The 27,322-nt window shown below is 37.7% G+C and overlaps 1 protein-coding gene across 2 annotated transcripts in view; it reads right to left on the bottom strand.

Annotated features, from left to right (window-relative positions):
- The window catches only part of AGBL4 (AGBL carboxypeptidase 4), a 1,371,246-nt gene extending 1,344,562 nt beyond the window's left edge, over positions 1-26,684 (bottom strand). For both annotated transcript variants that reach the window (XM_057500192.1, XM_036892951.2), the window contains exon 1: positions 26,503-26,684. In XM_057500192.1, coding sequence (XP_057356175.1) covers positions 26,503-26,536 — 34 coding nt within the window. In that variant the 5' untranslated portion in view covers positions 26,537-26,684. The remainder of the gene's footprint in view (positions 1-26,502) is intronic.
- Positions 26,685-27,322: the final 638 nt, after the last annotated feature.

Here is a 27,322-nt window from a genome sequence, read left to right on the forward strand (position 1 = left end):
AAGTTAGGGACAGTAATATTCCCAGATTTCTTCTTCCATCTCAGGATTGTTTGGCTATTTATTTATTTGGCTATTTATTGTTGGCTATTGTTTCATATGGATCCTTTGTGCTTCCATATGCATTTCAGAACTATTTGTTCAATATTCTTACTATCCATGAGCACGGGATGTATTTCCATTTATTGGGTCTTCTTTAATATCTCTCATGAGTGTCTTTTAGTTTTCAGGGTATAGGTCTTTCACTTCCTTGGTTAGGTTTATTCCTAGGTATTTTATTCTTTTTGATGCAATTGCAAATGGTTATTTTCCTAATTTATCTTTCTGCAGGTTAATCATTAGTATATAAAAATGCAACAGATTTCTGTATATTAATTTTGTATCCTGCAACTTTGCTGAATTCAGTTATTAGTTCTAGTGGTTTTTGGTGGATTCTTTAGGGTTTTTTATGTACATCATGTCATCTGCAAACAGTAACAGTTTATCTTCTTCCTTACCAATGTCGATGTCTTTTAGTTCTTTGTGTTGTCTGATCACTGTGGCTAGGACCTCCAATAATCTGTTGAATAAAAGTGGTGAGAGTGGGCATCCTTGCCTTGAACCCATCTTAGAGGAAAAGCTTTCAGCTTTTTTGCTGTTAAGTATGATGTTGGCTATGGGTTTGTCATATATGGCCTTTATTATCTTGAGGTACTTTCCCTCTATATGCATTTTGTTGAGAGTTTTTATCATGAATGGATGTTGAATTTTGTCAAATGCTTTTTCAGCATCTATGGAGATGATCATGTGGTTTTTGTCCTTTTTGTTGATGTGGTGGATGATGTTGATGTATTTTCGAATGTTGTACCATCCTTGCATCCCTGGGATGAATCCCACTTGATCATGGTGTATGATCCTCTTGATGTATTTTTGAATTCAGTTTGCTAATATTTTGTTGAGTATTTTTGCATCTACATTAATCAGGAATATTGGTCTGTAATTTTCTTTTTTTGTGATGTCTTTGCCTGGTTTTGGTATTAGAGTGATGCTCGCCTCATAGAATGAGTGTGGAAGTATTCCTTCCTCTTCCACTTTTTAGAAAACTTTAAGGAGAATGGGTATTAGGTCTTCTCTAAATGTTTGATAAAATTCAGCAGTGAAGTCATCTGATCACAGATTTTGTTCTTAGGTAGTGTTTTGACTATGAATTCATTGCTTGTAACTGGTATGTTCAGATTTTCTGTTTCTTCCTGGGTCAGTCTTGGAAGGCTTTATTTTTCTAGAAATTTATCCCATTTCTTCTAGGTTATCCAATTTGTTAGCATATAATTTTTCATACTATGCTCCAATAATTCTATTTCTGTAGTGTCTGTAGTGATTTTCCCTTTCTCATTTCTGATTCTGTTTATGTGCGTACACTCTCTTTTTCTCTTGATAAGTCTGGAGAGGGGTTTATCTATTTTGTTTATTTTCTGGAAAAACCAGCCCATGGTTTCACTGACTCTTTCTATTATTCTATTCTTCTCAATTTTATTTATTTCTGCTCTGATCTTTATTATGTCCCTCCTTCTGTTGACTTTGGGCCTCATTTGCTCTTCTTTTTCTAATTTCATTACTTGTGAGTTGAAACTATTCATTTGGGATTTTTCTTCTTTCTTGAGGTAAGCCTGTATTGCAATATACTTTTCTCTTAAAACTGACTTTGCTGCATCCCACAGGTTTTGGGGTCTGGTGTTTTTGTTTTCATTTGTCTCCATATAGTGCTTGCTCTTGGTTTTCATTTGGTCATGGACCTATTGATTATTTAGGAGCATGTTGTTAAGAAGCCACCATGTGTTTGTGGGCTTTTTTGTTTTCTTTGTTAGAAATCATTTATTTCTAGTTTCATACCTTTGTGGTCTGAGAAGCTGGTTGGCACAATTTCAATCCTTTTGAATTTACTGAGGCTCTTTTTGTGGCCTTGTATGTGATCTATTCTGGAAAATGTTCCATGTACACTTGCAAAGAATGTGTATCCTGCTGCTTTTGGGTGGAGTGTTCTGTTGATGTCTGTTAGGTCCATCTGTTCTAATGTGCTGATCAGTGCCTGTCTCCTTATTTATTTTCTGTGTGGTTGGTCCGTCTTTTGGAGTGAGTGGTGTGTTGAAGTCTCCTAAAATGAATGCACTGTGTTCTATTTCTCCCTTTAATTCTGTTAGTATTTGTTTTACATATTTAGGTGCTCCAATATTAGGTGCATAGATATTGATACTGGTTATGTCCTTTTGTTGTACTTATCCCTTTATCATTACTTAATGTCCTTCTTTGTCTCTTATTACTTTCTTTGTTTTGAAATCTATTTTAAGTACTGCTACTCCTGCTTTTTTCTCCCTCTCATTTGAATGAAATATTTTTTCCATCCCTTCACTTTTAGTCTGTGTATCTTTGGGTTTGAAGTGAGTCTCTTTTAGGCAGCATATAGATGGGTATTGCTTTTTTTTATCCATTTTGTAACTCTATATGTCTTTTGATTGGTGCATTCAGTCCATTTCCATTTAGGGTAATTATCAGTAGATATGTACTTATTGCCATTGCAGGCTTTAGATTTGTGGTTACCAAAGGTTCTTTACTATATAACAGTCTAAATAGTCTAACTTAACTCTCTTATTATGTAATTTCAAACACAATCTAAAGATCCTTTTTTTTTCTCCCTTGTTCTTCTTCCTCCATTCTTTATATACTGGGTGTCATATTCTGGTTTGTGTATCCCTTTACTGACTTAGGGGGTAGTTGATTTTATTTTGCCTTTGCTTAGTAATTAATTGGTCTACTTCCTTTACTGTGGTATTATTTTCTCTGGTGACAGCTATTTACCCTTATGAGCACTCCCATTTACAGTAGTCCCCTTAGAATACACTGTAGAGACAGTTTACAGGAGGTGAATTCCATCAAATTTTGCTTATCTTGAAAATTATCAATCCCTGCTACAAACTTAAATGATAATCTTGCTGGGTATTCTTGGTTGGAGGCCCTTCTGTTTCACTGTATTAAATATATCATGCCTCTACTTTCTGGCCTGTAAGGTTTCTGCTTAGAAATCTGCTGATCACCTGATAGAATTTCCTTTATACATGATCTTTTTTCTCTCTCTGGCTGCTTTTAATACCCTATCCTTGTCCTTGATCTTTACTATTTTAATTATTATATGTCTTGGTGTTGTTTTCCTCGGGTCCCTTGTGTTGACAGATCTCTGCACTTCAATGACCTGAGAGACTATTTCCTTCCCCATACTGGGGAAGTTTTAAGCAATTATTTCCTCAGAGAGTCTTTCTATCCCTTTTTCTCTCTCTTTTCTTCTGGTACCCCTATAATGCCAATATTTTTCTATTTGGATTGTTTGCACAGTTTTGTTAATATTCTTTCACTCCTAGAGATCCTTTTCTCTCTCTGTGCCTCAGCTTCTCTGTTTTCCTATGCTCCAATTTCTATTTCCTTTACCATTTCCTCTACCTCATCTTATCTACTTTTAAGTCCCGCCAGTGTATGTTTCATTTCAGATACAGTATTTTTCAAAGTTTCTGTCTCTTTCTTGAAGTCCTCTCTCAGATCTTGAATACTTTTCTGCAGCTCCATGAGCATGTTTATGATTTTTTTTTTGAAATCTTTATCAAGAACATTCATGGTTTGTTTCACTTAGCCCTCTTTCTGGTGTCTGCTGAATTTCTGTTTGTACAAAATTATTTTGTCATTGTGTATTTCTAGTGATTCCTATGGAATAATAACTTGTTTAGGCAGCACCCTCTAATGCCCAGAAGCTCTACTCTTTGGAGCTGCCCAGTATCTGGAGCAATGGCAGAAGTTGTAGGTGCATGGCACTGACACCTGCTAAGATAAAAGAACACTTTCCTCCTTCCCTGCTGCAGTGCCTGCCTTCACTGCCAGGTCCAGTAGGCTGTGCATGCAGGGAGGAAACTCAGCATTATGCCCCTGTAGCTGCCGTCAGCAGGAACACCCTCTGGCTGGCCTGCCATGATGGTGGGGCAGCAGGTGTGCAGACCAGTGCATGATGGGAGGAAGAAGTGGCAGGCTGTGTATCATAGCTGGGGGGCTTCAGAGCTGCATTGCCAGCCAGTGGAATGGAGCACCTGAAGCTCCTGAAAGTTTCCAACCTGCTGGGCTGAGTGTACCAGGATGATTTTGTCCACCTGTCCTTTCTCCTAAGCTTCAACTTCTGTGTAATCTTGGCTCCTTTAGCACCCCTCTCACTATTGGGAAGTCTTTCAAAGTGCCCACCTTTCTTTTGTCCCAGAACAGCCAATTGTGTGTACCTGTTCTCCACAAGCAGCTGGAATCTCAGTCTCTCCAAATATTCTGCCTGTCTTTGCTTTCCAAGCCCACTAATCCCCAGAGTACCATGTAATGTGGGTTCGTGCTCCTGGAGCAGATCTCCAGGTCTGGGTATTTAGAAGTCCTGGGCCTCTACTCCCTCCTCACTCTGTTTTCCTTCCTCCTGCCTGTGATATGGGGTAGGGGGAGGGCTTGGGTCCCACCAACTCATAGCTTTGCTACTTTTCCCTTTTCTGTGAGGTCTTCTCCTTTCCCCAGAAGTAGGCAGTCTTTGGGTCACTCTTTTAGGATTAGTTGTATTTGCTCTATTTTCCTGTTTTATGTGCTTTTCAGAGGAAGTTTCTGCCTCACTTCTCATGCCACTATCTTTTTCCACTTAACTTCTTTTTGTTTTTAATTTAAGTATCATTGATACCCAATCTTATATTGGTTTCAAGTATACAATAGAGTGGTTCAACCATTGCCCATATTATTAAATCCTTTCCCCAACTAGTGTAGTTGCTGTCTGTCAACATAGGAATGATGTAGGGCAGGGACCTGAGACAAGCATCATAGTTCACTTTTTCTGCCTATCATGAAAAATGCTGACATATAAACAGTATAGTAAGAACAGGAAGGATTCCTTCTTAAAGCTAAGATTCCATTTTAGAAACCAGGAAGTTAGGAAGTAAGATTTCTAACATATTCTTTAGCAAACAGACAATAATTGAATCTACTTTGGGGGCAGAGTGGGCAGTCCTGATTGATATGTTCCCAGAGGGAGGTTGCTATCTGGGAGAGGAACTGACCAATTTCTATGTTGTTAATTTTAAAGGAATTACCTGGAGGACTAAAGGAAAAGAAGAACCATAATCTCTCGCACCTGAGATAAGCATTTTGAGACCACTTTACAAGTCTATACCCCCTGGCCTTTTGGAAATTCCTTAAAAGACAGAAACCCCAGCCTTTCAGTGTGCCTCCTCTCTGAGGACACTGCACTTTTTCTCTTTAAGTGTGTACCTTTAAATAAAATTTTCTCACTGCTCAACTTACTGCATTTTCTCTTTTTGTTATTTCACTCTATTTCTAAGTCTCCATTTTACTGCTGATAAGTAGGGAGGGTCTGCTGAGAGCTCATATTTGGGCCTGTGAGGTCCCATCACCTTGGTGACCTGGATGGAACTGCAGCTGCAGTAGCCTACCTGAAAACCTCCCTTCTTTGGGAAGTTCTCAGAATATAATCTCACTCCTGTGCTCCAAGGCTCCCAAAATCCCGGGGTCATAGGGGCTAGCCCCCATGCAGTGCAGATCCAAGCGGACACAGGATGCCAAGTGACCCTGGCTTTAAGAGATGGCAAAGGAATGTGCCCTATACCAAGAAAATGTTTAGCAAACTGTCCCTCTGCTCCTCTGCATTTTTCTGCTCTCAGCTGCCTGCAAGACCACTGCCATTCATTTCTACTCTCGCTCTAATGAATTCCTTTCTTTACTACACTCATCCAACCTACTCAAGAATTCTCTCTCGTTCAGAGTCAAGAACCCTCCCCTGTCTAGGTGGGGGTTTCACCTGGTGTGCAGGGAGAGACCTCCCAGATGCAGCTGCCTGGAAACAGGAAGATATTGCAGAATCATTGACTATATTCTCCATGCTGTCCCTGAAGTTAAATTTTTAAAAAGGAAAGGTCTGACCATATGAAGCAAAAGTATGATCCAAGTCTTTGCTTTCCTGGTCTGATCAGATTTCTACTCATAATGGCCCTGCTTCCTCTGACTGGTTTCAGTATTAACATAAATAGTTCTGTTAGAGTAAATAGATAGCCAGACATCAACAGGGAAAAGGTTAGGGACAACGGTCTTGTATAGTTGGATGATGTTTACACTCAGCTAGATGTCTACATTCTACACATTCCATGTAAGCTTGTCTCAGAGGCTGTGGGGACTAAGAATAAGATAACAGACAAGCCAAAACTGGCTGGTTCCAACATGGAGGTTAAGTTGACCCAAACTTCTCCAAAATACATTCTACATTCTTCAATACAGATAAAATCATGCCTATGCACACCATAACAATTGCAATGAAAATCAAATATAGCCAAAAACTATCCCACCAACACGAGGGTGGAGCAAGCCTAAATTCCAAGAAGACCCCACCTGTTCCCTTTGAAACCTATCCCCACTTAGTGAATATTCATCTCCCTATACATAAAAAGGCTCCATTGTTTTCTTGAGGTGACCTCCTCTGAGTCGGCCTATAACTTTCACTTCTCTCTAAACTCTATGTTTCAATAAAACTCTTAAAGCACAATTGCTTATTGTGTCCATTCTTGAATCCTTTCTTGCAACAAGACCAAGAACCCATCTCTGGGAACAGAGACCTAGGATCATCACACATTACCAGAACAACCCAAAGAACATCTAGAAAAACTTTGGTTCTGAAGCTATAAAAATCATTCTAATCCCAATATTCTCCATCTCAGTATCTTTTTTTATTATTATTATGGTATCATTAATATACAATCACATAGGCAACACTGTGGTTACTAGATTCCCCCCATTATCAAGTCCCCACGACATACCCCATTACAGTCACTGTCCATCAGCATAGTAAGATGCTATGGAGTCACTACTTGTCTTCTCTGTGCTATACTGCCTTCCCCATGCCCTCCTTCCTACATCATGTGTGCTAATCATAATGTTCCTTAATCCCCTTATCCCTCCCTTCCCACCCACCCTCCCCAGTCCCTTTCCCTTTGGTAATGTTAGTCCATTCTTGGGTTCTGTGAGTCTGCTGCTGTTTTGTTCCTTCAGTTTTTGCTTTGTTGTTATACTCCACGGATGAGTAAAATCATTTGGCACTTGTATTTCTCCATCCATTCCAGTATATTAAAAGTACTAGGAGTAGCAACTGCAAGAGAATTAGTATTAATACCAGACTATATTTTGTGATATGTAATCAAAAATACTTCTTTCTCCAGCAAACCATAGCATCCGAAATTCCCATTAGATAAGTTCTTGAGTATCCAGATAACACCACAAAAAAGCCTTAGTAATAATACCTTACATATGTACAGCACTATACAATTAACCCTAGAAATAAACCTGTACTTGTGTCATTTATCATTAGAGAAAATTTGACTCACAGAAGTCACCATACATGCCCAAGATCATACAGCTTGACTGTGCAACCACAAATCCTCACCTAAGTCTAGTGTAAATATGCTGCCTCAGGTCCCAAGTAGGCTGAAAGAACAATAGATGATCATGCATTAACATAAAATAATGGATTAATTCTCCAAAACAGCACAAGGCAGAGCTTTGAGGGAGAGGAAACAAGATATGTATTTTAAACTTTAAGAAGGCTGATCTTTGGGAGATCTGCAGCTTGATGTCCTGCCCAAGAGGAAAAGGCTCCAAAGGGATACACTAATGAGGTATGGTCTGGGCAGTCAGGAACAATGAGGGGACAAGCCCGGGAGTTACACTGTCCGTAGTAAAGGCTTAATTGATACTATTATTTCTACCGAGGATCTTACTTTCTTCCAAACATACAAAAAAAAAGAAAGCTATCTTTTCACAACCTTAGGACTAGCAAAGTGACATCAGTGAACTGCCTCTACTTAAACCATTTAAAGGAAGTATATCAGAAAATCTCCTTTGTTTTAAATTGAGATGTTGCCTGACTGATTAAAAAAACTCAACAATTCAAAGATATCGTATATCTTTGCTCTTTAAAAGTAAAATAAGTTCAAATGCAAAATGTCATTCCAATAAGCTCTATCATGGTAAAACACACCAGAAATTTCCAAAATACTATCTCTTCACAGAATTATCTCCTCAAAGAAACCACAGATCTTACAGTAGTTGAATAATATAAAAATACAAGGGAGCATCTGAACAACCAAGACTTTTCTTGAATTCTTTCCTGATAGGTATGCCTTCAATTATGTAATTTTCTACTTCTTTCCTAAAAGAGTAACTGCATGATATACATAGAGAGTAGGGAGTGGGGATAGCTAGAGATCATCTGTTAAATCCCCTACCTCTAGACATAATGGTATTTTAAAAGAATTTTGTAAAACAATCAAAACAAATTAAAAACAAATACCTTATCAAATATTGGTATGACTTCTGTGATGGCACTAAGCACTAAAATGAAATGCAATACCAACGTGAAGATGACTTATTTTCATATTTTATTTTCTTTTAGCTACTATTTAACTTTTGTCAAGGCCTAGAATGATAGTGGTATTAATTGTAATGCCTTAAATTGTAATGTACTTATATACACAATGGAATACTACTCAGCCATAAGAAAAGGGCAAATCCTACCATTTGCAGCAACATGGATGGAGCTGGAGGGTATTATGCTCAGTGAAACAAGCCAAGCAGAGAAAGAGAAACACCAAATAATTTCACTCATCTGTGGAGTATAAGAACAAAGGAAAAACTGAAGGAACAAAACAGCAGCAGAATCACAGAACCCAAGAATGGACTAACAGGTACCAAAGGGAAAGGGACTGAGGAGGATGGGTGGGAAGGGAGGGATAAGAGGGAGAAAGAATAAGGGGGGTATTAAGATTAGCATGCATGGGGGGGTGGGAGAAAGGGGAGAGCTGTACAACACAGAGAAGACAAGTAGTGATTCTACAACATTTTGCTATGCTGATGGACAGTGACTGTAAAGGGGTTTATAGGGGGGACCTGGTATAGGGGAGAGCCTAGTAAACATAATATTCATCATGTAAGTGTAGATTAATGATAACAAGAAAAAAAAAGCAGTTCCTGTGTGGTGACCTCCAGTGAGTTCTACACAATGATATAAAGGGCATATAAAAGTGTAGGCAAAGGGTCTGTTTGTATTTATACAGAGGATCAAAGCCTAATTGCGCTACCCCGAAAATGAACTAAGATACGATATGAAAAAGAATTTCCAACATCAGCACTCTCTGGAAGACTCATGCCAGAAGATGATCATCAAAAAACCCCAACAAAGATCCATGCACTGCTACAGCTGTAGATGCACTCATCCCACCAGTTCCTGGACTTGCCATGGGAATGAGGAAGGAGATATCTAAGCTGGCCTGTGCATACAGTAAAACAACAAATTTGACTGGATCTATACTGTCGGAGCTCAACCAAGAATTAGAAGAAGTGCAAGTTGCAGCGCTCCACAATCTTGCGACTACAGACTATTTACTGTTAAAAGAACATATGGGATGTGAACAGTCCCCAGGAATGGTTTGTTTTAATTTGTCTGATTTCTCTCAGACTGTTCAAGTTCAGTTGGACAATATCCACCATATCATAGATAAGTTTTCACAAATGCCTAAGGTGCCTAACTGGTTTTCTTGGTTTCACTGGAGATGGCTGGTAATTACAGGTATGCTTTGGTTACATAACTGTACTCCTATTTTGTTAATGTGTGCGCACAATTTAATTAGTAGTTTAAAACCTATACATGCTGAAGTTACTCTACAAGAAGATATGTCAAAGAAATAATCAATCTTCCCATGTTTTCTTCCGCCTGCTACTTCTGTAGCTTTTCTTCTTCCTTCCTAATTACAACCCTTAAGTAGAATTCGTGCCTCATATCAAATTTACCGAGTATCATAATTCTTCCAAGTGGTAAAGATACCTCAAGACAAATGCTGGGCATAGAAGCCACAGGGCATAAATATGCAAAGAAGTAAAAAGCTAACCTTTTCAAACAATAAGGTTTCTCTCTCACTTACCAACTTCACATTTCCCTGTATGGCCCCGGAAGATGACTGGTTAGCCAGAGACGGGTAAGATTCCTCAAGGGAGGAACAACCTAAGACAGGCACAGTTGCAGGGGGGCCATCAGGTGAGAAAATGGGGATCAACAGAGGTGAGGCTTAGAACCTCACCCTCCCGTTCTGAGAGAAATCTTCTGCATACGTGGATGTTTTATTGCCCTTGTCTAGCTTGGATTAACACATAGTCTACAGGCACACACCTAATCATCTACATTTGCTCTCTTACAACACTAAACTATGTTTTCTACCTTTATCTTGTATCTACCTACCACTTCAGCATTTTATTAAAAATAATAATAATAAAGAGAGAAATGTGGTATCCACATATAAATCAAGTATAAAAATCAAATGAGTATTCATATTTGAACTACTGTTTATAGTTCATAACGCATGAGCAAAACCGAAAGTTTCTGTGATGACTGCCCTTGTACTGTTCACCATGTAACTTATTCACTATGTAAAAATTTGTTCTCCATGTAAGAACTTGTTCGTTATGCTTCAGAAGATTGGGGACTGACGAAAATTAGGCTTGGGGTGGATTAATGATTGTGCATTGAGCATTGACTCTCCTATACAGAATTTTATTGTTGTTAACAACCATTTGATCAATAAATATGAGAGATGCCCTCACAAAAAAAAAAAAGTACACACTTCCAATTGTAAAATAAATAAGTAACCGGGATGTAATGCATAGCATAAGGAATATAGTCAAAATATTGTAACAACTTGGTATGGTGATAGCTGGTACCTAGAATTATCATGTATATAAATGTTGAATCACTGTGTTGTACACCTGAAACTAATGTAATACTGTGTGTCAACTACCCTTCAATAAAAAATAATGATCTACAAAAAAAAAAATTGTAATGTACTTAAAATTATCTGTGGTCTGTCACTTACCAGGCATATAACCTTGCAAACTATTTAACTACATGAGTCTCACATTCTTCATTGTAAAAATGATAACACCTTCCTCATAGTAGGTCTTTAAGGCTTAAATAAGTTTCAGAATTCTGTAACATACAGCACATGTTTAGCACAATGACTCTTGTACTTAAATGAATTACACATATGAAATTGTTCTGTACTAAAATTCTATAGAATGAAAATCTTATCATCACTGACATATCATATTATAATTACATCCTCTTCATTATTAAAAAAATCTCAAATTTAACAGGGTCATTTGAGAACTAAATGAAATAGCACATGTGAAAAATGTTTAGCACACAGCAGACCCTCAATAAATTTTTGTTTAAAAGTCTACAAATGAAACTACCGGTGAAACCAGGGACATTTAGTATGCTATCTAACACAGACTATGTGACTGCAATATTTATATATAATAATCTTTCATTTATAAGACAATATTATGTGGTATATTAAAATCATCAATCATTAATGCTTTGAGGCCAAAGACCCTCATGCAATATTATTAGAGTCAATATAATGTGAATTCCCCTTTCAGGACATTAGTTTTAGTATATATTAAAAAACACATTACATATCTATAATTATATATATACATGGTATTGCTTTCAGTGTATCAATACAAATAATTTTTCAGATGTTGGCACATGACATAACATCTACTTTAAAAATGTATATATTACAATTTTTATAATACTCAAATTTTACACATCCTAATTTTTCAAAAATCTATAAATAAATGATTCACTTTTATATTCAATGTACTATTTACACAATACATATCTATACTTATATTCAATCACACACTCTTTCATTGGTTTTATCTCCTGTCCTGGCTCTCTGAGTCAAGTCTCAAATTTCTAACTGCATCCTCACCATGTCCACATGGATATCCCATTATTACCATAAATTAAATATGCCTAAAATAAACCTACCCTTTGCACTGCAAAACCATTCCCCTCTTTGATTCTTCTGTTTCTGTCAATGAACCCCCAAGTTTAAAAACTCTTGTCCTTTTTGGTTCCTTTCTCCTCCCTGGAAAGATACACAAAGAACAGCAAGCGACTTTAGAGTAAACTGGATCTGGATTAGTCCCGTTTCTACTTGTAACTAGTTGTATGTGAGCTTAAATGATTTATTATACCTTTTCTGAAGTTAAGTTCCTGTGTCTATAAAAATATAGTTATCTCACCTTGCAGAATTTTGTAAGGCTTAAATATAACATTAAATATAAATATAATGGGCATTTATAAATATTTATAAAGCAACCTCTCTTCATCATATCCAGTCATCAAGAACTATAGATCCTTACTTTGAAATGTCCCCAGTGTCACAACCTGTTTGGGGCCCTTCTCACTTAAATCCTCAAGTTCCAGATTTCATCTAATTCCTTATCCATCCATGTGGAGCAGGGGCCACCAAAAAGTCAGCCTGTCCAGAAGCTTCTTCTTACCTGGCACACTAGCTCCCAATAGCACCTAAATTACTTCCTATCAATTTGGAATGCCAGAACAGTTCACTCCACCCAAGTTCCTTCTGGCCACTCTCCTTCATCTCTGTGATCCTTTATGATTTCCTTTGGATTCTCTGGGAGTAACTCTGGCACGAATTCTCCACGGACTTCTTATCATCTACCCTTTTCATGTCTATCCAATCTTCTGCCACCCAGGCTAGCTCCCCATGTCCTCCTATCTTCTAATCCTAATGTGATCTTTAGAACCGCACCTCTTATAAACTCTTTTCAATGCTCCTATACTTTTCATTAGATGATCCTACTACCTCCCTACTCTAAAATCCAGCTCTCCCAGATGGCACTATTTCTCTTGCAGTCCTCATAAGAGGACTCTTTTTTTTTGTTTCTTATCCTTGAATCTCTAAGATGAGAGGAGGAATTCTATTTTCAACTTCATGTCTGCTTAAAGATCATTACTATTCCATTCTTATTCAAAAATGCTTTCTCTTTGGGAGGCCAAGCCATAAGACCAAATCACCCCTTCCCTAACCAACAGTGAGCTGCTATAAAATTACTTGTCACCGAATAGCCAAAACAATCCTGAGAAGGAAGAATAAAGTGGGGGAATCTCACTCCCCAACTTCAAGCTCTACTACAAAGCCACAGTAATCAAGACAATTTGGTACTGGCACAAGAACAGAGCCACAGACCAGTGGAACAGAATAGAGACTCCAAACATTAACCCAAACATATATGGTCTATTAATATTCGATAAAGGAGCCATGGACATACAATGGGGAAATGACAGTCTCTTCAACAGATTGTGCTGGCAAAACTGGACAGCTATATATAAAAGAATGAAACTGGATCACTGTCTAACCCCATAAACAAAAGTTAATTCAAAATGGATCAAAGACCTGAATGTAAATCATGAAACCATAAACTCTTAGAAAAAAACATAGGCAAAAATCTCTTAGACATAAACATGACCGACTTCTTCATGAACATATCTCCCCAGGCAAGGGAAACAAAAGCAAAAATGAATAAATGGGACTATATCAAGCTGAAAATCTTCTGTACAGCAAAGGACACCATCAATAGGACAAAAAAGTATCCTACAGTATGGGAGACTATATTCATAAATGACCCATCCAATAAAGGGCTGACATCCAAAATATATAAAGAGCTCACACACCTCAACAAACAAAAAGCAAACAATCCAATTAAAAAATAGGTAGAGGAGCTGAATAGACAGTTCTCCAAAGAAGAAATTCAGATGGCCAACAGACACATGAAAAGATGCTCCACATTGCTTGTCATCAGAGAAATGCAAATTAAAACCACAATGAGATATCACCTCACATCCGAAAGACAAACAACAACAAATGTTGGCAAGGCTGTGGAGAAAAGGGAACCCTCCTACACTGCTGGTGGGAATGTAAATTAGTTCAACCATTGTGGAAAGCAGTATGGAGATTCCTCAGAATGCTCAAAATAGAAATACCATTTGACCCAGGAATTCCACTTCTAGGAATTTACCCTAAGGATGCAGCACTCCAGTTTGAAAAAGACAGATGCACTCCTATGTTTATCAGAGCACTATTTACAATAGCCAAGAAATGGAAGCAACCTAAGTGTCCATCAGTAGATGAATGGATAAAGAAGATGTGGTACATATACACAGTAGAATACTATTCAGCCATAAGAAGAAAACAAATCCTACCATTTGCAACAACATGGATGGAGCTAGAGGGTATTATGCTCAATGAAATAAGCCAGACGGAGAGAGACAAGTACCAAATGATCTCACTCATCTGTGGAGTATAAGAACAAAGAAAAACTGAAGGAACAAAACAGCAGTACAATCACATAATCCAAGAATGGACTAACAGTTACCAAAGGGAAAGGGACTGAGGAGTACGGGTGGGAAGGGATGGATAAGGGTGGGGAAAAAGAAAGCGGGCCTTACGATTAGCATGTGTAATGTGGGGAGGGGGGCATGGGGAGGGCTGTGCAACACAGAGAAAACAAGTAGTGATTCTACAGCATCTAAAAAAAAAAAAGTACTTGTCACTTCTGCACTGAGTGTTGGAAATACAATGGTGAATAAGGAAAATATGAGAGGATGTTGAATGGGACATATTGAGTTAAATTAAATACATTAAAATTAATTTCACCTGTTTTTTATATTTTAATGTGGCTACTAGCAAATTTAAACCAAATATGTGGATCAATAAGCCAGAGCTTTCCATTCCAAGTCTAGCCTTCAATGGTGGAGCAAGCTAGCTGAATGTGAAGTTGGAATTTGAACTCAACTGTACCCTTCCACTCTATCTTTGTCGTAGTCTCTACTCTTGTACCTAGACCTATTCTACCTTCTACCTATAACTATTCTACTCCTGGAAAACGGGTCTACTTACTAACTTCCAAATATACTGCAAGCATTTGTGCCTCTTCCTACCCAGAATATCCCTTCCTTCCCCCCTGCAGAATAGTCTATCCTGTCATAGAGTATAGTTTTTTTCTTTAAATACTTGCTGCCCTGCCCAATGGTAGGATTATATACCCTATCTGTCAATATCAGACTTATTATAAGAACAACAGAAATGTGAGAAGTGACATATGCCATTTCTCAAGCAGAAGCTTTAATAGGAATAATTGCTTAGTTCCAATATGGTTTCTTTTCCTCTTACACGAGACCAGAAATATCCCAGATAGAAGCCACTGCACCAGCCTGGGTCCTGATGTAAAGATGTAGAGCAAACTATAACTGACCCACAGTGGACAAGTACTAGATGCAAGAAATAAACTTCTGTTGTTGTAAATCTCTGGGATTTTTGAGTCATTTATTATCACTGTATAATTTAGCCTAAACTGGATAATATGTCATATCCTATTACCAATAATCATTCCCATTCTTCAAAATCTATCCTAAGCACCACCATTTCCATAAAATTTTCCCTGCTCAGTTTAAACATGAGTTATATTTTCCTCCTCTAAACTCCTATATTACCACTTTTTTTTGTAATTCTGGTCTATTCTTATTTTTAATTATTTTATTTAAATCTGAATCATGTAAAATTGCCAAATGGCTGCTAATATCACAAAAACAGAGACAATCAGACATTATGTTCCTCTTAATGGAAACATAATAAAACCAATTCTGAAGCAGTCTTGAAGAAAAAAAGAGGAGCCCAAATCTAATCAGCTTTCTAGATACACCCAGTCATTTACAGGGAAATATAGGAACCACAAGAATGTGTTGATTCACAACATGGGAAAGCAATCAAGAAAATAATCTGATTTCTTCAAACAAAAAGAGTTGCAAGGTAAAAAACAGATATAGGGAGAAATCCATATATAAAATAAATTTAAAACTAACTGGAAATTTCATATTAAGGAATTATTATTTGGTATGATTATATGTATATTTGGTGTGATTATATATGTATTATGTAGTATGATACACACACACACACACACACATACACACCTATATCAGTGTGGTTTCCTCACATTTATTTGAGTCCTTAAGTCTGTCCTAGTTCTGCCACATGGCCACAGACATTGTCCACAAAGGAATTAACTATGGAGAAATGGTGCATAAGAGAGAGAAAAGACCACTAGAGGCCTTTCACCTTAATGCTAACTAACAGCTTTTGATTAAGAGGAAGGTAAGAGCCTCAAGTTTCATATGCTCCTACTTTCTGTATAGAAACCAAATTTCAATTTTAAACATTATAATAGAACATACTAATTAAAGTTACATTCCCAAGACCCAAGGAAGCCAATGTGGAGGGAAATGGAAGGTTCTGCTCACAAGTCCAGTCAGACATAACACTCACCCAATATTGCCTTATGTTTGATATAAATTTGCTTCCAATCTCATAAGGGCAAATGTGCAAAATTAGGAAAAATGTACACAAAATAACTTGACTGCAAGTAAGAATGTGATAAGTATGGTTCAAATACAGCTATATATAACTTAACTTGATAAGTAGTTAAGTTTCTGTTTAAATTCCACATAACTTTACACTTTTTCAAAATGGCTAATCAAACTTGCAAAGAAAAAAGAAAAATAGCTTTAGAATTAAGAAATGTGGTGTTTCCCTGATGTATGTAAGGGTTGCTTTATTTTCATTAAAAGCAGTTTTGCAGATTCAGAAAACTAATATGAATTTTAAAAATAGATTTTAAGCACCAATTTATCATTTTTAAAACTCTGCAGGGGTCAAACTTGATTTTTAGGAATTCCATATACTTAAGAATTTACTAAATTATATCTCTTAGCCTATTTCTTCTCTTTGGCACTAAATATTCATAATATTCAAGGTAGTCGGCAACAGTAAACACAACATCCATTTTAGACCTGAAATAACTAAGAACCAGAGACTTCTATTGGCCTGTCAGACAGATGATAGCCAAGTAACAAAAAGAATAAAAAATGGAAGGGAAAAAAAACAAAAATCGACAGTTTATTCAGTGGGCCCATCTCTTCTACAACAGGGGCAAGGCAAGGGTAGGCAAAGCCTTTAGCATTAAAACCAGGAAAGCGAGATGAAAAGCTCACAGACTATTTATTTCTAATTTCTTTTAAAAAGAGAGTATACTGATAGATAAAAAGATATAGAGTATGAAAAAATTAAAATCAGCAATATAAGAACATTTACCTTGCTAGGACAGAAACAAAAGATATTTATCTATTTTCCTGACAATATTTAACCCTATTTTTGGAAACCAATTTGACTCAAATTTCTAAACTATCAAAGTATATGTTTTTCAGAGCAGATACCCACAGGTAAGAATGCTTTCATTACTCTAATAACAAGAAAACTCACTCTCAGTTTTAAGCGGGGAATGTGTTTTCAAAGGTGGTTGACAACTGCGGATAAACTCAGATATCGTAAGAAAATTTTACTTACTTCATTTCATTAGGATGACATGCACGTCAATGTAAAGTTTGCTGAGGACAACTTTTCTGCCAAATTCAAATCACTTTGAATGTAAGGATGTACAAGTGAGAAAGAAAAAATTTTCCTTCCTCAACTTCTCACCAAAAAACAATTTGACCCCTGGGATAATCTTATTCACTAATTAGTTACAACACCCATCATCTCAAAACATACCACTTAAGATTTCAATCAAAAATATATACAATTCAATCATCTACTGAGCTCCATTGAAGAATCTCAACCAATTAAAAAAAAATACTGATCCTAGTCACAATATAAAAACCTCACAGTAAAGAAAACATATAATCAGTGCAACACAACTTAAAATAAGTCCCAACTCTGACAAATGTTGATACAAAGGAAGGAAAATTCCCCTTTCTTAATACCTTACTAAGCCAGCTTCTAGGAATTAATAAAAAGAGAAAATTATAAATTAGATCATGATTCCCTCAGAATACAGGGGAAAGGTGCTTTCACAAAGTTGAATCCTAGATTTACATAAAATTGAAATAAAAGATCCAGTCTCTCCAGAGAAAAGAATAAAAATTATCCACCCCCCTTTATTAAATCATTTCATACTTTATCCAGTTCATAATATCCAGATCCAACATCACTTCATAATCTGAATGATGTTGAGCTTCTACTCACAGACCCCACAATACTGGTAAACTGAGACAAGGCCTTTTGGTCTTTTATAGGAAAGTTCAAAATATTCACAATAATTTTTTTTCAGGTTGCAAAAATTTTACTAACATTTCTCATAATCATGGATATTCTTGTGGTGGTATACTGGTAATGACCATAAGATAAGAAGTTAAAGTATTACTTCTTTGGATGATATTTCTAATTATAATTAAAATTATTTTAAGCTCTTCTTAGTGTATTTATGACACCAGGGCTCATGTCCCTTCCATACACATTTATAAAATTGTTCCCTTCCAATAGCTACATGGTCAGAGAGGCTCTTTAAGCATATAAGAAGCAGTATGTCTCATAAGCTAGAAGGCACCAATTAATCCATTGTGTTGGTCAAGAGAATTTGTACTTTATCATAGGCAATACACACACCCTCACAACTCTATTAAATAAGGATTGGTATCGCCATTTTAAAGATGGATAAAACTGGGACTCAGAGAAGCACTATGTCACAGTAAGAGGTACAGCTGGAATTTTAAATCTTGTTTGATTCCAAAACCCATGCTCTATTTACTGTGTTATGTTACCTAAAGAGAGAACCACCTCAAATGTGGTTTTAATGAGTTTGGTCCATTCCCAGTTCATCAGTTGTGTTTATGGACTATTCAACTAGGACATTTTGTTTGTGAAATGTCAGAAGTTTCTCCATTTTTTCCCTTTCATCTTTGTCAACATCCTCAGCTTTCAACAGCCTAAGTTCAAATATTTAAACCTAAAATATATGAGTGAAAATTGTTTTCATTCATTTGGTCTCTATTTACTGAGTGCCTACTACCTAGCAAGCATTTGCTAATTTGCTATTTTAGCCCCTACTACCCAGCAATGAGTGCTTAGAGATATCTAAGATGAGAGACTTCATTAACCCCATGATTTGAATAATTAGAAACAAATGTGCACTTTTTGTTTTACACATTTGTCTGATAATTAAGGTATGCATTACATCTTCTTCAAGAAAATTTGTGTTACTTTAAGTTCTACTGTGTGCCATCTCTGTTATTAGTAATTAAATTTTTACACCCAGGCAATAAAGCCAGGAGGCAGAGGGTGTAGTCCTATCAAAGTAAGACTTAGAGCCAGACAGATAGGTTGTAGTTTCAGTTCTAGTACTTATGGTTGTAGAGCCTTAACTACACCACTTAATCTTTCTGAACCCCCATTTTCTTATATGTAAAACTGAGATAATTATTATAGCCACCTTGCAGGAATTTTGTGAGAATTAAACAAAGTATATGTAAAGTGCCTGAAAGAAAGGAGGTACTCTGCAAATAGCAAAAGATTGGCTTACTGAAACAACTAACTTTGTTTTTAAAGGCCCTTACTTTAATACCCAGTTATTTACCTCTCTCCATTTTACGGCAGCCTATTATTATTTATTGAATGGTAATCATAAAATGTGCTTTATCTTCTGGCTCCTTTTCTTGCTGGTTGTGTGACCCTGGGTAAATCACTTAATCTCTAACATTCAATATAAAGATAAAAATCCACATTGCCCTTAACTGCTTGCTATAATCTTAAGCATATCTTTTCTACTTACAGGAGAACTAGAAGGGAAAGAATCTGGATTTTGGTATAAGAAAGACCCACTTTCCAGCCCCATAAACCTGAACTAATCACTTAATCTCTCTTCATCCCACCTATGTAACCTGGGATTCTTTCTTCAGTCTATTGTGCCGCACAAAGAGAGAAAGCAAACAAAGTAAACTACAAAGAAACAGAAGTGTAGGACTAACTAATGAGCAAATAATTTAGAAGCGAGTATTTGCTTTGAACCTGCTGTAGAAAGGATGTTATTGGATCAGGCTTTTCCACCAAAGTATTCCTGCTTTTAACATTTCATATGCTTAAATGTAACTTCATTACTTACAGAGGATTTCTTACCTGGGTTTCTGGGGATCTAAAATCATCTTCAACTTTTTCTGTGTCTGCACATAGCATGCATTTTCATGAGAAGTAATTCATTGTCTTTTCAAAGGGATATATTCACATATTGAAAGGGATCTATGACACCAGTAATGTTTAAGAACCAATAGGGAACCATTTGACCCAGTAATTCTCCAAGTAATTTACCCACAGAAAACAAGATCCCTGATTTGAAAAGACATATGCACCCCTATGTTTATTGCTGTACTATTTACTATAGTCAAGATATGGAAGCAACCTAACTGTTCATCAGTAGATGAATGGATAAAGAAGAAGTGGTACATACACACAATGGAATGTTATTCAGCCAAAAGAAGAAAAGAAATCCTGCCATTTGCAACAACATGGATGGATCTAGAGGGTATTATGCTCAGTGAAATAAGTCAGGTGGGGAAAAATAAATACCAAATGATTTCACTCATTTGTGGAGTATAAAAACAAAGTGTAATGGAAGGAACAAAAAAAGCAGTAGACTGACAGACACAGATAAGGGACTAGGGGTTACCAAAGGGGAAGGGTTGGAGAGGGTGAGTCGAGAGGGAGAAAGGGATTAAGGGGCACTATAATTCATAGTCACAACATAGGTAAGTCACTGGGATGGTAGTACAGCACCATGAATATACTTAATAACTCTATAACATCTTACTATGCTGACAGACAGTGACCACAATGGAGGGGGTAAGGTTTTGATAATATGGGTGAATGCTGAACCACTGTTTTGTGTTTGTGAAATCATCATAAGATTGTATATCAATGATAATTTGATTTAAAAAACCAGTAGGGAGAAAAAAGGAATATAATGTTTACCTCTGTTAATAGATGAGCGATACTAGCAATGTTCTGAATAAACTTTATTCTTTCACCACTCAACCTGGGCACATGTTGCTCTCTCTGCCCTCCATTCCTCTTCTCCACTTCCAGTTCCTCTGCCTACAACTTTCACTGGGCTAATTTCCTCTTAATCATTCAGGACCCAACCCATGCATCCTTCCTCCAAGAAGCTTTACTGAACTATTACTATGTCCACCCTCAAGCTGTCAGGAACAATTTCTGGCCTCAGAATTCTGTGTACAACTCTTATTACTGCCCAGGTGATAATTTGCTGATTCTATTGCTCCTCCACTAGGATGGGAGCTCCTTGAAGGCAAGGTCTTTTTCTAATGTATCTCAGAATTTCTAGTTTTGCGCAATGCCTGGTACACAGAAGATATTCAATACATATTTTGAAAAAATGATGTTAAAAGAATATAGTCCACAACATAGTGGTTTCTTCCGCAAAGCTATGACACATAGAGTAATAAGCTATTCACTACAATTAGTGACTTTCTAAGACTCCTGAAAAAAGGTAGCAAACTATAATTTGTGGCATATTGTTTTCCCAACCCCTTCCACCAAAACTCAGAGACTTTTTCCATAATATTGTTGAAAGTCTTTATTAAGGAATTCTAACCCCATATAAAAGTTTCCAATTATACATAAAATTATAGGAGTCTTTTTGTGTTTGCTTGTTTTGTTTTCCTTTGGTTGACATGCAAGTACATTGTTTTAAAAGGCTATTTAGAGGCTCAAATGTTCACAATCAATACTCAAAAATATGCGACAAAGACATCTTCCTTTAGAGTATGAAAAAGAGAAAATTTTCTTTTATGAATCCATTAAAATAAATGGGAAACATAAAAAGTAAAAATTATCATATTCCCATATGGTAAACACCATCAATGATTAATTGAAAGCTTTCACATTTTTCACACTATATTTTTTTATAATCAGAAAACTCAAATTCAGCCAAGAATGAAAACTTTCCTTAAGTCAATACTAAAATTAATACCTACTTCACTGCTGAAATTTAACAATTGATTAAAATAGTCTAAAACTCTCAAAAGACTGTGCCATTCTTAAATGACTAAAAGACAAAGCTGTGACTTTGTTAAGAATATCTTTGCAAAATACTAACACCCTTCTGACCTTAATGCATATAGTTGCTAGCACCTCTCACTGAAGGTGACACTGAAGCCAAGATACTGAAACTTTTTAAAAACAAATTAATTTGCCAGCAAAACTTAACCTATTGATATGACACTATTTATAACTCTTATTCAATTGGTGTGAATGTGCGATTAATGTGTTTGATTACAGGGTACTCTCCCATATTATGTAATTGACAGTACATATGCTATATTATCTTTCCATAACAAAAAAACCTGGATTCTGAAATATATTTGTATCCAAGGCTGCCAGATGAAAGATTGTAACCCAGATTTCCTCTTCTCTTAAAGATGATTTTACTATTAAGTCTTTAGGAAAAGGCAAACACGCACACAAATATGCACACACCAATTAAGCTACCATTTCATTGTGGGTGTAAAACATTGTGCACTTTCCATAATTTATCTCTAATTCTCACCTGAAAAGTAGGTGTTACTATCCCCAGTTTGTAAATAAGGAAACTAAAGCCAAAAAGGCTCAACTCTTTTGCCCAACTACTAACAAAAGCTAGAAAACATTATTCTCATTTCTAAGGCTTTTTAAAATGTCAAGATTCTGTCTACAGATATTTCAGAAAACATAAAGTTGCCTTTTTAAAAGACTCATTTATGGCACAGAGAAAGTGATCGGGGCACAGGCCATTTTAATAGACTGCATCATTCTAAAATTTCTGGTGTATATGCCCCACCACAAAAGTATTAAACTTGGCAATATAGGAAAACAAATTATTTTACCAGGTAATGTAAACAAAAGCTTTTTTATGATAGTTGGAAAGGAGGGAGAAGAATCTGAGAAAATGAATCAGATGCAATCTAGCCTGAGACTAATACTCCTACACTTAGTTAACTCTAAAGTTTCTCTTTTATTAATAGTCAAAATATTGGAGAATGAGAAGAATTTTGGCATTACTATCCTCATTTTAAGAACAATATTTAAAAGAAGAAACTTCTTTTTCAAATATGATCCTCTTACAGAGCTATCCAGATGCTTTAAAAAAAAAAAAGTTTCATTAGTGCCCCTTCACTCCTTCAAGAAATTCCTCAAATTCCACCTCATATAGACATGTTCCATGACACATAGCTCAGATAACAATTCCACATTCTCCAAAACTTGGTGTTTGCTTTCTTCTGATAACAAATACAGCAAACCAATGAAGAAAAATGAACACAAAAATCTTATGTTAATCAATATGTTTAAAGCTTTCTTTTATATGTGAAGTATAGGTAATATATTTGAATTTTTTATATTCAAGCTTTAGGAGAAGTAAGGAAATACCATTTATTAGGTTCTTTAGATGTATTTTCTCTAGTAGTCACAACTATCCTACAAATATCCCCATTTTATACATGAAGAAACTAAAGATCAGAAAATTTGAATCCAAGAAACAGGAGTTAAACAAGGCTCTGAGCCAGTTCCTTCCACTTCACCTTGCTAACATATGCTTAGCTTAGAATGATATTTTCTGTAGGGCAGGAATTTTCATTATGGCTATTATTCCTTCAGCATGCAGTATGCTGCAATACAAACAGAATGGTGAATAATGAATCTGTTGAAATAGCCAAAAATCTACATCTTACACTAATTATTTACAGATCTTGAGCAAGTTGCTTAAGTTCTCTGTGCCAAAACTTCTTCACACATTAAACAGAGATAATACCTTAGAGAACAGTTATGATACTGAAGTGGATTAAAACATATAAAGCACTTGGTATAATGCCTAGCACATAATAAACACTTCATAAATTGCTATTGAGATGAGAAATCCCCAAATGGGCATATTTTGTACCAGATGACTCCAGTCAGCAAGAGCTGGACACTTAATCCAAAGGCAGCCAGTCAATCCTGCACTGGCTCATGATCTATGACATGATCTGGAGGGAAAAGATGATGTGTGTCAAAAAGTTTCTCTCTCGGGGATTTGAATTAAGAAACACAGATGAGCCAGTTCATAGTGATTGAGAAGTTAAATGGTTTAGCTCCTGCCTTCATCCATTTTCTTTCATCGAGGTTACTAATGGTGCTAAATCTGTTGCTAACTCTAGTTTTTCAGTCCTCCTTTTTATACCTCTAGGCAGCATTCAATCTATTGAATATGCCATTTATCTTGAAACATTCTTTTGGTTGTCGTCTTACCTCTCTGGTTGTACCTTCTCAGGCTTTCTAAAATATTGCAGCTACTTAACATTTAATCCTAAACCTTTTTCTCCCCACACTTTACTCTCCCTCCGAGCCATTTCATCCACACTTATGACTTCTGTAATTATCTCTATGCTAGCTCAGACTTTTCTTGTAAATTCAACTGTCTCATCAAACTCTCCACTTATTTGAATGTCTCAAAGATACCTCAGACTCCATATGTCCAAAATCAAATTAATGATCTTCCTTCTCAAACTTAGCCAAGATCTTTTCTAGTGCTCCCTAGCCCCCTAATGATACCACCAGCTATCCAGCTGCACAAATTAGAATAATAGAAATATGCCTTGATACCTCCTTTTCCTTCATCCCTATCTTTCACTAAGTCCTATTAACTTTATCTCTTAAATATTTCTTGATTCCTTCTCCATCTCCACTGCCACCTAACAAGTCTCCCTATATCCACTCCTGTAATTTCTGTAGTCTCCACACTGTTGCCAGAGCTATTTTCTTTAATGATTCTAATCATGTCATACTCTCCCTTAAAAGCTATCAATGGCTTTCTATTATTACAATTTTTGATCAAAATTAGTATCAGCCTAAAAGGCCCTGCAAGACGTGCCTCAGCTTATCCCTTTTCTCCTCCTATTGCCCTACATGCCATCACACAGGTCTCCTTTCAGTTCCTTTAACACAGTACATCATGTTTCCTCCTATGGTAGGGTCTTTGCACATGGTTTCTCTCTGCCTGGCCACTCTTGCACCTTCTCTTCATTTATTCAATCCTTATTGTATCTCAGCTAAAACATCACTTCCTCGGAGAAAGTTTCTTGGACCTCTAGACATTATCAGGTCATAGTTATTCATTTAATAAATATATATTAATAACCAACTGTACACCAGGTATGGTTCTAAACATGTGGGATTGATAAAAACAACAAAGACCCTTACCTTCATGGAGCCTAAATTCTAGTGGATGGAGACAGCCAATAAGCAATAAAAATAATAAGTAGACTAAATAATAAGTGTGAAGGCAGTAAATCTTTGGGAAAAGAAAAAGAACAAGGTAAGAGAATCACAAGCTGAGAGTTTCCAATGCCTTACATGGTGTCCACATATAACTATCACTCAATAAATACCTGTTGAGTGAATAAACAAATGAAGGAATGAGTATGTTCAAGTTATGAGGGCACTTAAACTATAAAATGAGTAGAGGAACTACTTAGTGAGAGAAAGAGAGATGCCATGAAAAAGAAACCATGAAGGTCTTGAGAGATAATGGTCTCTTGAATATTCTTGATGGTCGCATACAGTTTTCAGTTTCAGTCACTGTATGAGGTTACCATAACCACTATCTCCCTCTCCAACCTCCAAGGGCTGTATAATCCAAGTAGGTCACTTTTATAATCTAATACCTACTCAGGACACATACACAAGACTATGTGTACCACTTTCATCACCTAGCCCCTATAGGGACAAACTCCCTTCCACATACACAGGACTGTGAAAATCCTTGCTCTCTGCTATGACCCTGTAGGACAATTAGGCACTGTCTCTCCAAGCCCAGCCATCCCCTGCAGGAAAAGGATCCTGGGTATCCCTTTCTGTCAGTCTCCCTAAACACTATCTTCCACCCACAGATATGTAGACATGGATTCCTTTATGATTCTGAATGACCTTCAAGATCACTGGTGCCATAGACACTCACACTCAAGTTCCAGCCTTCTTTGGAAGGGTTCTGAAGGACTGGGGCTCTGGGTGTCCCCTCAAGCATCCTGTCCTTTTAGAGTCCTATAGGAGGGTTTGGATACTCTGTAGCCAGGGGTGACCCTAGGGCACTACATTTTCCCAAAACACAAATACTCGGTGTATTACAAATATTCGGTGTCCTTCCATGGCACTGCCTGATATTAAAGTAACACTCCTCCCACACACACCTGCCTCCTCAGAATGAGACCCTATCTCCCAAACCATGTCCCTTCCCCGAACCCTCCTACATTCCTCCTATATCCCCAAAGGACTGTACACACCCTCACCATGACGCAGCCTACCCCTAGGATCAGCCCCCTTTACAAGTGCCCCTCAGGACTGGAGTTCTGTGTCTTCCCTGGGGTCCCAACCGTTTCCGGGCCCAAGCTCACTCAGGAGTGTGCACACTCCCCAAAACACTCGCGCGCGCCCGGGACTCGGAGGTCTCCGCCCGCCACTCAGAGGGTCACGCACCCCCCTTCACCCTTGACCCCGAGGTCACAACCGCGCAGTGCATATCAGGGCGCCTCCTCAGAAGTAGGGCCATGCCCCAGTCCCCAGTACCCTCGGGCTCAAGACAGCCCTGTTGCCTCTGCTCTTCCCCTGTTCCTCCGCCCCCACAGACCTGCCTCAGGCGCCGTCTGGCTCCGCTCCGCCATTTTTTGTTGTCCCTCCGCCTCTGAGCCCACGCGAAAACCGCGGGGCAGTGGGGAGCCGGCGCTGGGATCAGGCGGCTTACAAGAGCTGGCTCAGGAAGACGCGGCGCGACGGTTGCCAGGGCAACGGGCGGCCGGCGTGCGGGCGGCAGGCGCGTGGCGGGGGGGCGGCGGACAGGCTGGGAGGGAGCGTGCGTCCGAGGCCCCGCCCCCGCGGCTAGAGGCCGCTCTGGGGCCAGGTGCTCGCAGCGCCGGGACTCGCCGCGCTTCTCCCCTGCAGCAGAGCCACCGCGTCCTGGCAACTGAGCATGCTTGGCAGCCTTTGGGGCGCGGAGACCAGGTCTGCTGGGATGGCACTTTGTGCCGCAGATGAGGTCCTCATGCTGACCACAAAGCTGGGTGGGCTGGCTTTTCTGTAGTTGGTGCTCAACTTTGGGGGCTTGAGGTGGGTTTCTTGATTTCCTAACACTTCTCCCCGCAGTGTGTCTAGCCATAGTCGAGGTACTGGGTAACTTATGTCTTCTGCTGAAATGCACTGAGAATCGATTACTGTTTCCCCCCTAAACATGCAGAAGCCCAACAGAGTTAGGGTCCTAGTCCTTGTACAACTGTACCTGCCCCCAACTCTAAAAACTGCTTCTCTTTTGCTGGTGTATTTCTCAGTAGATAGGATGCCCTTTCCCATCTCTCCGAGGTGAATCACCACCATCCTCTGAGACCAAGTTAAAACATTACCCTTTCCTGAGCTGCTCTGTCCTCCCACAGTCCCCCGTGCAACCCTATCCTAAC

Source organism: Manis pentadactyla, chromosome 4 (genome assembly GCF_030020395.1).
Source record: "Manis pentadactyla isolate mManPen7 chromosome 4, mManPen7.hap1, whole genome shotgun sequence".
NCBI lineage: Eukaryota > Metazoa > Chordata > Mammalia > Pholidota > Manidae > Manis > Manis pentadactyla.